This window comes from Sabethes cyaneus, chromosome 2 (assembly GCF_943734655.1).
Source record: "Sabethes cyaneus chromosome 2, idSabCyanKW18_F2, whole genome shotgun sequence".
NCBI lineage: Eukaryota > Metazoa > Arthropoda > Insecta > Diptera > Culicidae > Sabethes > Sabethes cyaneus.
In genome coordinates this window covers 26283183-26297092 of record NC_071354.1, presented here as the reverse complement: position 1 = coordinate 26297092, position 13910 = coordinate 26283183, and the positions used below count along the sequence as shown (strand labels likewise).

Here is a 13910-nt window from a genome sequence, read left to right as displayed (position 1 = left end):
AATTTAGTAGTTCCGGTGTAAATAAGAGTGTTGTACGTACAATCTGCATCGTTCGTACGTACTACAAAGCTGCTGCTGCACTATCTAAACATGAATGCACAAACTACCGACAGGCCCAGCTGCGTTGCTGTACCGAACGGAGGATGGCCGGGTGTCTCTATTTATAGAAACCGGATTGTCGCCAATGATGATTGAACGCTTGGCTCTATGTACACAATGATAGCCATGTTGTTATTTATATTTGTCGATTATGATGGATTATCATAATAAAAAATATATATCTTTATCAAATATTATACATTACCTATTGTTATATTACACATTTTTGTATTTAAATTTTATGGATGGAATTTCGGGCAGGCTTCTAATTATTCGGCAATCTCTGCTTTAGTGTTTCATGAACTTAAAAAAGTTAATTTATCGCCACATAATGGATGTGGAAGCAAAGTAGTATCTTTTGGCAAAGTCAAGCAGGCCGAAGAAATTGCTTTCGTACCCTATGGTTCCACGAAAATAATTTACATATCCTTCTTACTCCCCGTCTACGTGCGGACTTCTATGGGACGCCTCCAAAATAGACTGCAGTCTAAAACAAGTCCAGTTCAATGAAGAAAAGAACCCCTTTCACCGCTTTTCTTTTTATCCCAACCGACGCACATTGTGTTTAGGACAACGGCACTCGTAGGCTCGTCCGCCGCCGGTTGCATGACCGGCATGTTTCGCAGTTCAGTCCGGTGTAGACCTGTGTAGTTGCAAAATATGCATATCTAATTTGTCCTGATGTTCCGTCTATTTGCACATTCATCCAATACCGGTGGCAGTAAACCACACTAAGTGCAAATCCTCGTAGCCGTCCGTCGTCACTCGCATATAGCTGCTGTTGACCAACCAGACTAGACACGGTCGGTGGGCGGGTGGGTGTGGTGAAACTTCAACACACAAATTTCCTTGTTTAGACGGGTACGAATAGCACATCCTGATCGTTTTCGTCATCGTTTGCATGCAGTCGCGGCTAGGTGGAAACTCGATTATGCACGATGGCTGCAAATATCGATTGTGAGGTTTTTCTTTCGGTTGACTCTGCCCACAGTCGTCCTGCTGTTTTGTAGCACTGTGATGGCTACTTTTACTAGCATGTTGTTTTATAATCCTGAACCACTTCATCGCACCTATACTAAATCATAGCGAACTGCATCGGTGTCGTGGGAAATGTTTTTATTTACGACCTATCCAACCATTCGCAGGTATTCGACATCCTCTGGAGTGACCCACAGCCCAGCGAAGGCTGTCGGCCGAACTCGCTGCGCGGTGCCGGCACGTATTTCGGCCCGGATGTGACCAACAAGTTCCTACAACGCTACAAGCTGCAGTATCTGGTCCGGTCGCACGAGTGCAAGCCCGTTGGCTACGAGACCATGCACGGCGGCAAGGTAAGTGTCCTCCCACGGTGCCCACGGACGACGCCATGCCAGCCAGCGGTGCTGCAGTGCTAATAAACTTTCCTATTCGATTGCATGCGCACCGGCCGGTCCCGCTATATGTAGGTCATCACGATATTTTCCGCCTCCAACTACTACGAAATTGGCTCCAACAAGGGTGCCTACCTCAAGCTGAACCCCCAGCTGGATATCCGTTTTCTGATGTACACTGCAGCTGCATCCAAGACACGCAAGCTAACCTTCCGGCAGCAGGTCGGCCTGGTGGAGAGTTCGGCCCTGCGGGAACTGGCGGCGCGTCTACGGGAACGTCGCGTCGAACTGGAGCGGGAGTTCGTTTCGCGGGATGAGAAAAATACCGGTGAGTATCGTGTGCTAAAGCCTGCCGTTAGCCACCAAGTGGTGTGAGATTGCATTTATTTGATAACAGTGCGTTTGAGGATCAAGAGAGGACTATTGTTGGTTAATTGAAGCGTTTATCAAATCGAGCTGAAGTGGATACAAAAACGGTCGAATGAATGATGATTATTATTTATTCTACTAATTAATGACTTGCGTTTCATACAAATGGGGCTACAAACGAATAATATTTCATCAGAGTTTAACTGCTGGAAACCATTGACTGGTGAAAGATAAAACAATATGAATTGTTAATATTTTTTAATTTATTATACAAACTTTACATTATAATATTATCTTTCAAAATCGATTTTGATTCCATTTTCCATTTGCATCAATGCTGGTTAAATTCGATTCCATTACCGTTTACTGTCACGAGACACCGCCAACCTTTTATCGTAAACTGCAAAAAGGTCTCTGGGAAAGGTAATAAATTATGATACGAAAAACTGATGAACCGAAAATTCTCCCAAATGCAAGAAAATCCCAAAAAGTGCTGGGACCGTTTAAGCTATATCAGAAAAGGATACCCAAGTAATTAAAATGGATTTTAATAGCATATTTTTTCTGCGGGAAAACATTATAGCAAAGCAGTCACGAAACAAAGTATCCTTTTTCGTTCGCTTCTGCTGCCGTTTGCTGAAGCTGCTTTGGATGGGCAAACATTCACTGCAAAATTTTATTCAATTCAATGCTAATGCAATGATTATCATAAATTTATGTCAGAAGAAAAAAGTTGAAGCTTTATGTCTTTCTGGTCTCCGCTACTATGGAAAAAACGCACTGAATTACTTCAGAAGCTGTCATTACGAAAAGAAACTACCAGCCAGCTCTCAGCGTGGAGAAACCCCGTCAACTCCAACATCCCACCGAAGTACATGAGCAGAACCGCAGCCCATACATCACTTCCGCTCTGTTCTGTCGCGGTAAAATATGCTGTATGGTTCTCTCTACTGAAGGTGACGGCGTCGTCGCCGGCGACGCATGGTTGGCTCCCTGTTTTCGCCTCGTCGTCCGTTTTTTTACTGCCTGTCACATATTGCCATATTTTGCGATACTTTAGCGGTCACCCTGAGGAATAGGTCGGTCGGTTATGGTTTACTTCCGTCACCAACCTCATTTGTTCCCCAGGATGACCGACAAAGGAGCACAAAATATAGCAATATGTACGGTTCAAAACACATGATAGAAACTATGTTGCATCAATTAAAGTTCCTTTCTCTAAACGGTTTTGACACTCGTGTCGCGTTTTGACACATGAGTACTATTCACTTTTTTATACTATACTATTAATTAATAAAATAACTCATAAATTTTTATTAATTCATCATTCATTATGCAAAGTACGCAAAAAATTAAAAACGATGTTCCATGGATGCTCTTTTTGTTGGCTTATAAAACAAAATTTTTTTTTTTTTGAAAAAAAAAGGAAATGAAACTAAAACGTTAAATATCTAAAAAAGTGCATTTTTAAATTTTTTTATTTTGGACATGTTAAAGGTTTTCTGAAAGTTTCGTTACTGGCGAATGAAGGGCAAAGTTATAATATTTTGAAAATTTCATGTTATTTTTATTTTCACCAAAAATAATTTTGTACAGTGTATAACTTTTTCTAAACTTTAATAAGTATAATTCTCATCTTTAGAAAAAGATATACACTGTAAAATATATTTTTGGTGAAAATAAAAAAACATGAAATTTTCAAAATATTATAACTTATGTGCCCTTCATTCGCCAGTAGTGAAACTTTCAGTACAAGTAGTGTATATTGTTACCTTTCACATGTCAAAAAATAATTTTTTTTAAAAATGCATTTTTTTAGATATTTAACTTTTTAGTTTTATTTTCTTTTTTTTTTAACAAAACAAATATTTTATGCAGCGCACATTTTTTTTAGAAAGGCAATTTTTTTATAGAAGTTATGTTTAATTTACTGTAGCTCGGACTTTCAATTCGGTGTTTCTCGCGTATAAGGTTTTGTACAAAGCGCTTTCCAGCGAGTGCCTTGGTTAAGTAGTTTCGTTTCATTGAATATGAATATATGGTACTACCTTAGCAGAACATCCGTTCATAGCAATGAACCTATCATGTCACAAAGAGTTGAACATATTCAACGATTGGTCATGCTTCCTAACTGTTGTATGAAGGGCCAAAAGGGAATTGGTCGATAAGCAACATCACTTACACGTACCAGGGATTTAGAGAATTTCCTTCCAAGGGCTAAGTCGCCTGAATCAATCGTTGAATAAACCGTCTTAATGCAGAATGACTCCAGCAGGTGGGGAGAAGAGCCCGCTCATTATCCACGATATGTTGTTAATCGGGCCAATATTAACCCTAGAAAGTTGACTGTTTCACTCTCCCTAGGCCCACCGCTTCAAACAAGTGCTCTGATGGTCCCTCCCTCTTCCCGATTCTAGTTTATTTATGAAATGTTGTATATATGAGTAAAAATAGAACAATCTCACCAGCAGTCCTTGGAATGGAATGGAGTTGCGTCCTTTTGGTTTCCATAAGTGCTTCTAACAATTAATTCAATTTTTTCTTCTGGTATTCAATATCCATGTGCAGTATTAACACTCGTATTGGCCAAAGTTTTCACTATATAGCAGGAGCTGCTTCATAAGCTAAAACGAAAAAAATAATTAAAATAACTTATTTTATGCTTACCCATTAACAAGGTCGGGTGGAGCCGCCGTCTCCCAAAACCTCGATTTTCAGATCAGGCAGCCGGGAACCACCCAGTATCGCACCTCCTAGATTGGCTACTCAATAGAGCATTACCGGGTATGGCCACGTGGAGGCGCTAGGTAGGGGCTTGGGAAAGCTAGAGCTATATTGGACGCTCCTAATTTGCCTTCCCCATTTCATACCCATAAGTAGTTTCGTTTCATTGCGCTTTTATTTTTTCGTACTTGTGTTACGCATTTGATACGGATCAAATAAATCTTTCCGAATGTCACGAGTGTCTGATAGCTCACAGCTGCTTCCATGTCTGATTCTACTTGGACTTTTATAAAATCGTCAAGAAAATATAAATCCGCGTTGCAATTGTTAGCCCTTCCAGTTAAGCTCTACCAGGAGAGGTCTGCTGGATCTACTAGTGTCTGGTGGACCATGGGTCATGGGGGAAAGTCTGAGCCTCAAGCCAGCAAATCAGATTGCCGCTTGTGTACTCTTTAAGTGGGAGTATCGCGTGTGCATTCCTACCCGTAGGATGAAGATTGATTGACTAGGTAGCGATGTTATTCTAACCGGCGAAGACCTTCTGGACTTTGGAATTAGTCGATTCAAGCTATTTAATCTCCAGCCAATTAACATACTGTGAATTGTGAATTGACGAACAAAACAGGTAATCGGCCGAAGAATAAGGAGGTCAGCATGGAACGTCAAGTACCCTGTTTATCATTAACGCATGAAGAATGCCCGGCAAATAGTTAACTACTCGATTTAGCAATCAACCTTTAGTTTCGTGGATGGTACTGGGTCTTCACTGGGGTGCAATGATTTTGATACTATGAGTGCAACTAATCCTCCCACCAGCCTAAGAAAAGGGCAGGTATGAAAATTCAACGATTATACCACCTTGTGTCCCGTTCACCACCCAGTAAACCATTTGGTTTGTATATCTCGATTGCAACTGAGATATACGAAATCATATCTGAACGAAAAAGTTATATTTCACGCCATATAAGAACATATATGTAGCAAAGTGGAGGCGATATACGTGCGAAAATTATGACACCTATTTGTAATTCTATTTTGCGTAGTTTTTATAACACGCAACTAAATACTCCTGAATATATGATTAAGATATAACTTAATATTGCAATCGTCTATACTGCTTTATAATTCACAGTCATGAATTGTATATGAAGACACGCACGTCTGCAAAACAACTTATTGTTTCCTTCGGTTTGACATACTCTAATCATTATACAATTCCAATGTGAAATTGACATGAAAACGATTTAATGTGAACTTTCTATTACGATTTTGTGTTATCTGGGCAGTTGCACCATTGCTGAATCTGACTTCCTGTTTCCGGGACACAGCAATGCTGGTACCATGGAAGCCGCAAGTCATTCGGTAAAGTCGCATTCGTCCTGCTTTTGCTCAACAGTCGTCCTGGACTTGTGTATGGGTGTGGAGGAGGAGTCTTCCACCGTTTTACAATTACAATCTGGTGCGACGAATGATAATATTGGATGCACTAGAAATTTTTATACATCGTGTTAAGTATCTTAGTGCAAGGTTCATGGGGTGAGGGGAAATCTCAATCGTCACAGAGTTATTAAATGTTTATAGTTTTCGGTTCTGTTTACCTTAAATTAGCTCTAGTACAAAAACTATGCTAACTAGCTCAATTTTGTTACTTTCTTTTGAGAGCTGAGAAAATTTTGTATTGAAAATTGCTCCTAAACCTCCCACTTCATGAAATTTAGTAACTTTTTAGAAGCAAAAAGCTTCGAGGCTTCAAAGCAAAGCAAAGTGTTTCTCAAGACGTTTTTATTCAATTCTACTAAACAGGTGTGATAAAACTGATTGCTTTTATTGACTAATTTAAAGCTATGGCATCGTTTTACAATTTTTTTTCGACGTGGAACACCTATCTCTTTTAGTTTCGCTGCAATTTTATTTCAAACGTATGGTTTTGGGTGTTGAATAAGTATCTGAAAACTGCACAAACTCATACATCACGTATAGCACACTAGATCACCGCGTGCAACGAACAGGGTCTGACGCATATGGAAAACAATAACGAAACAGACTACTCTAACCTAATGTTTTATTGGTTCGCGCGTGGAATGCTGGAATTGGGCGAAGGTATTAGACTATATAATATAAGAGAGCGGCAGTAGTTTAGTTGATGAAACATTCGGCTGGCAACCGAAAGAGCGTGGGTGCGAATGGTAGGTGAGACTGCACATGCACAACTCAATACATTTTTGGACTTTAAATCGGACTTTACATAGGGCATTAAAATAGACTTGAATTTGGACTATTTGGATTTGGGCTTGAAGCTTTATTTCAAATTGAGTTGCAAATTGGACTTTAATTTGGACATGAAGTTTTACTTGGAATTAGACATAAAGTTGGACTTGAAATTTTACTTTACAGTTGGAATAAAATTAAGCTTGGAATTTGACATGAAACTGTATCTGGAATTATGCTCGAAATAGAACTTACAATTATAACTGAAATTAGACGAAAATTGGATATAAATTGGACTTGAAATTAGACATGGAATAACATTTTAAAATAGGTTTGAAATTGGAATTCAAATTTTACTAGAAATTAGACTTGAAATCAAAGCTTAAATTTGACTTGAAATTGACCTTAAAATCGGACATGCAGGACTTGAGACATGAACATGGACGAAGTTCTGTATTTCAGAGGCTTTCAGCTAAGTTTTACTTGAAATTAGGATTAACATATCTCGGCTTATTCACTAACCTCTTTTCTGTTATTTTGTTTTCCAGTCCCGTTTTTATACTTTTGTTTAATTTTTTCTTTTCTGTTCCATTTCCTTGATTCTAACTCTCAGTTTGCTTCTTTTTCCTTCCGATTTTACTCTTCTTCTCTCATTTTCCTTTTCTTTTTGTCTTGTGTTTTCTGTTTCATTGTTCCGTTTTTCTTCGTTTTCTGCCTCATTTTGTCTTATTTTCAGTCCGGTTTTTCCTCTAGTTTTTCACTCATTTTTTATAATTTTCTTTCGTCTTTTCATTTTTTGTTTTCGTTTCCGGTTTTTGTTTTTTTCGAATTCTCCTCTTTTTCGTTTTCCATCTTCATCTGTTCCATTGTTCCTCATTAAGATGCCCTGTTTTTTCTTCTTTTCTCACGTTTTTCCTTTTATTCTCCGGCTTTCTTTTTTATCTTCCGTTAATCTCTACAGTTTTACCGTTTTCTTTGGTCCTTTTTGCCTGTTTTCTTTTTTCAATTTCCTCATCCTATCCCCATTTCCTATCACTGTCCCATCTTTCTCCTTATAAATCCCGTTCGACTCGTTGTCTTTGTTTGCTACAACGTTCTCTCTCTCTCTCTCTCTCTCTCTCTCTCTCTCTCTCTCTCTCTCTCTCTCGCTCTCTCTCGATTAGGCTTCTATTTTCCTTCTCATATCTCTGCCCGCTGTTTTTTTTCTTTATCTTATTTCTTTGTCCCGTTTTTTTCAGTCTAGATTTTCTGCTTGATTTTATCATTTCAGTTCTGTTTTTCGCCGTTTTTCTTCCAATTTCCCCTTTTACAGTCTCGTTTTTTTGTTTTCTGTCCCGTTAACTCCGTTGCCTCTTATTAAATCCTGATTTCCTTTCTTTTGTCATGTTTTGTTTCTCGTTTCATCCCTTTTGCCTTCCGTTTTCATATTTTTCTTCATTTTCCTCTTTATTTGCTCTTGTTTCTTAAATTTCCTGCTGCATATTTTCTCCTTTTCTTTCCCTCTTTTCTAACCCGTTGTTTTCAAAATTTGTTCCCTTTTTTTTGCATTTTCCGTCCAAATTGTCCTAATTTTCTATCTCTTTTTCCTTTTAATCGTTTTCCCTTCTTTTCTCTTCCATTCTCCCTCTTTTTCTGAACAGTATCCTCTTTTTTGCCTCGTTTTCTTCTTGTCTACTTTTTTCTTTCTCTTTACATCCCATTTTCCTTCCCATTGCACAATGGGCAAAAACGAGCTCGTAATCCCAAGTATTAGAAGCCGCTGGTTTGGAATCTTACAAGATACCTATTCTTATGTAAAAAATGCGGGAACTCGATTGGTGATGGTTTCATCCTGCGCAGACTTCGGGAAGTGGTCCGTTTTGCACTATTTTCCCTAAAAATCATGATAAAAGCTAATTAAACAGTATAAAAACTTATTTGCCGCCCGTGAAACGAACTCAAATAGTTTCCAAATTTTGTCAAAACATCAGAAGAATCAAATTCAATTCATTCCATACTGTGCGAAATGCAGGAATAGTCCATTTTACCCAATTCACCCCTAAATACATACACTTAAAAAAATCGACACGTCGCATCCACGTGAAAAATCATGTAAACTTCTGTACAGCAACTTGCGTGAACTTCATGTACTAGTTAACGGGAAAATTGATAAAATTTACCGGTATCGCACGCAAACTGGTTAGTATGAGTGCGAGTTACCAACAATTCACGTGAATGTTACATGAAAACTGTGATGGATGAGAATTACCTATGTTTTCACGTAAACTTGACGTGCTGATTTTTTTGAGTGTAGTAATACCTAATTCAAAGCGTGAAGCGTGATGAATTCACAAACCGTCCGTTTTGCCTGATTCTCTCCTAGATCTACAAAAACACGTTTTTTTGCTGTTGCGTAAAAAATCGTAATTTTTCTACGATAATATCTTTGGAGAAGTTTATCAATATAATACAGCGCATCTTTTCAAACTATCAAGGTAATCTCATATTCATCTATCAGGGTGATACAAACTTTTGTTTTTTTCGAACTTGTCCAAAAATTTTTTGTTATTCAGAAAAATTATAGAACACACTAAAATAAGCAACTTTGCTGAATATAGTAACTATCTATCTTTTGTTAGTTGCGAGATATAACGATTTTTTTTAAAAGTACACTTAAAAATCAATTCTGTACAATAACTCCACATCCAATGAATTTATTGCTTTCAACTGTTCTCCGAAGTTATTCAGTATGATAAAATACACATTTCTTTTGAAGGTTGTTTTTGCCTTTGAGTTAGTTTTATTTGCTTTAATTAAGTTAGCTACGTATATGGGGGTGAATTGGAAAAATGAACTATTCTTGCATTTCGCACAGTATGGAATGGATGGAATTTGATTCTTCTGATGTTTTGACAAAATTTGGAAGCTATTTGAGTTCGTTTCACGGGCGGCATATAAGTTTTTATACTGTTTAATTAGCTTTTATTATGATTTTTGGGGAAAATAGGGTAAAATGGACCCCTTCCCGAAGTCTGCGCAGAATAAAACCATCACCAATCGATTTCCCGCATCTTTTTACATAAGAATAGGTATCTTGTAAGATTCCAAACCAGCGGCTTCTAATACTTGGGATTACGAGCTCGTTTTTCCCCCATTGTGCATTGTGCCATGATTTTTCTTTCGATATTCTTTGTTTCATGCCCATTTTTCTACTTTTTTCCTTCAGCTTTTCTACTTTAAATCTCCAGTATTTTTCTTCTTTTTTATCCGGTTTGTTAAGTTTTTGTCTCGTTTTTCCTCGTGCTCTTTTTCGTTTTTATCTCCAGGACCAGCAATGCCTGCCTGTCTGTCTTTGTTATTGTTTTTGATTTATTATTACGTTATTTTTATCAGGGGCTACTTTTGGATGTTTAGCCTGCCTTTTCCACCAACAAAAACCAAATTACAACAAACCAAAGTCAAGAATAATAACTTAACTGCGACGCGTGCACACGATGGCGAATAGGCTTATGACACAGACAAACAAACGAGACACTCAAGTTAATTCCATCGTCCAATCAAAAACCACTCATTTTTCAAAAAAGCATGTTTCGCAACATGGCCACACCGCGGCGCGCGAGTTTTGCTTCGAGTTTTCAGTATAAAACCATACAAATGTAAAAATCCTTCAACATAAAACACTGCAAATGCAAGCTACTCCGCAACATGCATAGCAGGGGGTGCTAGTGTGCAAGCAAAATGTGTAGGACGATTGTTTTTAAAGGATTTTCTTCTATGTGTATTGTCAGTTCGTCAGTGCTTATCCAGCTTTTTACGAGCCATAATGGCGGACGTGTTCGTAATGTTTGAACAGCGTTTTTGACATTTTCCTAATACATCGCACGTTTTCTTCCCGTACATTCTTTTAGTTTTACCGTAAACACGCGGAAAGAAAACGTGCGATGTATTAGGAAAATGTCAAAAATGCTGTTCAAACATTACGAACACGTCTGTCATTATGGCTCGTAAAAAGCTGAAGAAGCTTTGCAGAACGCCATAAGCAATGTGCCGTGGTAAGTTGCTCAATTATATCGCTAAGGGGCCAGTCCCGGCATAGTGGTTAGCATTCACGCCTCTCACGCCGAGGACCCGGGTTCAAATCCCAACCCCGCAGAAGTCACGAATGACCCAAAGCTGGTTAAAGTGACTATAATCTAAACAAACAAAAAATATGGCTGAACCAACAAATAAGAATTTTTTCGAATGATGCTCTCAGATATGGCCACCACACCACTATTTTCATATCGAGTGAAACAGCTTTTTCACATACTCTTTTGAACCAACCGAGCGTTGAACCAACGATCTCGTCATGTTGAACGTTTTACTCATCAGCTTCGTAGCTAAATAAAATGGAATAGAAGCGCACGGCATAAGAATATGTAGTAGTAAGTTGTTCAATGAAATCCCTGAACCAGCTAATGATAAATTTCATACCGAGTTTGCAACAATTAAATAACGATCGGTCTAATAAGAAAGTATCTGTCTAAATAAAATTCGTATTGCTCGTGCGTCGGTGCAAGCGAAATCATGAACGAGTTACGAAAATATTGTTGTTCGGTTGAATTTTGTTACCTGTCCTGTTATTTCTAAACCTTTTTAATGTTATTTTGTCTAATATTCCTTCAACGAGCTTAATCTAGCCCGTAGATTTAGGAAGAAGGCACCTCTTAAATACACTAGTTCCTCACTATTTTGACAAATACGTATCTCGGCTGTGAATTGCTCCATCAAATTAAAAATAGGTACTGATTTTTATTTATGGAAATACAATTGTTTGTAAAAGTGTTTGTGAAAGTATTCTAGAAAAAAAATTAGTCTTCTTTTTTATTATAAATTTTTGAAATAAACGACATCTGTGCAAATCGAAAAATTTCTTTAAGATTTTTCAGGACCACTTAATTGGTGACCTCGACTTCGATATGGTCTTTGTTAAGTAGTCTAAAAACTATACAAAATTTGTTGAAATTCCGCGATCCTTCGACCAAAACTGTACGCTGATTTTTAAATTTAATAATAGGTCTTGAAAATTATAATTGAAGCTTGAATTTATAACAGAAAGTTCTTTGGGTTTTAAAATAACAAAAATTATAACAATTTATTGCTGTGGGTGGTAGCTTTTTAAAAATCTGCTCTTCTTCACAGGAATGCTAACGGTTGCCAAATGGAGTGAAGCGATGGAAGCTGCCACCAACTTGGGACTGCCCTGGCGAATGCTGAGGGATAAACTGGCACCGACGGACAACACAGCCACCAGCACGACCGGTACCGTAACCGAGGTGTGCTACCGAAAAACTTTACATCTGCTCGATACGGATTCTTTCGTAAGTTGTAATTGAAAAATTAAACACCAATAGATTGAGTTTTCGTGATTAAAAACTCAACCACATCGTTTTACCGTACCCTTTTCAAACTCAATATGGGACCATCGCGCTTTTACTTAAAAATTTAAATCAATTTATCACAACAAGTCGTACATCATCAAAGAAAAAGGTCAAATCCCCCCTAACGATCTTTTTCCCAACCAAAACGCTACCCTTACTGCACCCGCTCGGAAAACCACTCAGCATCGTTTCATCACCGCCATCAGCGCGGGTGCCAATTGATGCTATTTTCCCTAATTAAACCCCATTTTCGTAGGCTCGATTGGTCGTTTTCACTAATTGACTTAATCCCATTTTGAACCTCGGATCCATTCCAGAAATGTGCCCAAAATGGAACGACATCGGTGGCGGAATCCCTCTACAAAAATAAGAGCAGCCTGGAGACCATCTTCCGCATCCTGGACAAGGACAATTCGGGTCAGATTTCACTGGAGGAGTTCGGCGAGGCTTGCGCCCTGCTGGAGAAACACTTTCCGCACAACACCCACGAACAGCTGCTGGACATGTGCAAAATGATGGACATCAATAAGGATGGACTGGTCGATTTGAATGAGTTCCTGGAAACGTTCCGGCTGTGCGAGAATGCCAAGGCACAACTGCTGAGCAGCCTGCAGGAAACGGCACTGGCCGTGGACGGTAAAACAGCGGAAAACAGGCGCGATTCTAGCGGTAAGGAGGATGCAATTGCCAATGGGGATAATGGGATCAATGGGTTGGGTGGCAAACGTAAGGGTAACCGAAAACGTTCGAGCGGAAAAAATAATGATTCTTCCAAAACAGCCGAAGACTCGGATGATTATGAAGATTATGAAGCGAACGATGGAACGAATGCGACAGCGGCGGAACAACGGAAACAGAGCGCGAAAACGTCCTCTGCGGTGGTTGTGGCAGCGGCTGCTAATGCCAACGGTACGGTAACGGGGATGGCGGTGAATGGTGGCACCACCGATCAGGAGGGTGAAAATGGTTAAACGAATGTGTAGGCAGTGGGTCCCTTCCGGTGGTTTGGTGGTTGAAACATGGTATGATCTCGAGTGGTTTTATGGTAATTTTGGTTTGAACTTCATTTGCAATTTGATGCACTTTTTAATGAACGTGGCTTTATTTTCTCTTTGATATGATTTTTCAGCAAATAATGCACTTTTTTTGCTTTGGACTTCGAAAGATAGCTGATATCTTTTTGAGAAACAGATGACGACTTATACTTACAATCTTTTTCACTGCATTAATTTGGGTTTTCTGCCACGTGTCTGTAATTGTAATTTGAAGCAAGTTATCAGAACCATTTCCTCGAAAAACAGTAATCACAATCTATTATAAAATACCTAAATTGCACTCCACCTGGCAGAACGATCACGGTTCCGGCCGAACTGAGCAAAAATTTCATTTCATTTGCCACTCGATTGCTCTTCCAGTACTAATTTAATTTGCCTCGACATTACTTTCTTCGCCCGGTCCATTTTTCCACTTCAAACGCCGCCCCCGAAACCGGAAGCGTGCTGTCCTATGTATCTAGCTACTTCTCGGCGTAGCACGCAAGTAGCCAAAAAAGCGTCAATTTCGTTTTGCTACCGGAACCGTCTCGCCCATGATAGCAAAAATAATATTGCTTTTTCGTGTAATACCAGCTCCGAGCTTATAAATTGAATCTTTGTCCAAAGATGTTCTACTCTGGGCAGCAAGTAGTGGCAGGTTGGTAATTAATGAAATTTCATCCTTGCTCGAAATTCCAACCAGCTGT

The 13910-nt window shown here is 38.9% G+C and overlaps 1 protein-coding gene across 1 annotated transcript in view; it reads left to right on the top strand.

Moving 5' to 3' along the window:
- LOC128734363 (serine/threonine-protein phosphatase rdgC) overlaps window positions 1-13362 on the top strand; it is a 72150-nt gene extending 58788 nt beyond the window's left edge. Inside the window, exons 7-10 of the mRNA XM_053828534.1 lie at window positions 1245-1430; window positions 1545-1797; window positions 11931-12109; window positions 12487-13362. Coding sequence (XP_053684509.1) covers window positions 1245-1430; window positions 1545-1797; window positions 11931-12109; window positions 12487-13140 — 1272 coding nt within the window. The 3' untranslated portion in view covers window positions 13141-13362. The remainder of the gene's footprint in view (window positions 1-1244; window positions 1431-1544; window positions 1798-11930; window positions 12110-12486) is intronic.
- The last annotated feature ends 548 nt before the right edge of the window (window positions 13363-13910 follow it).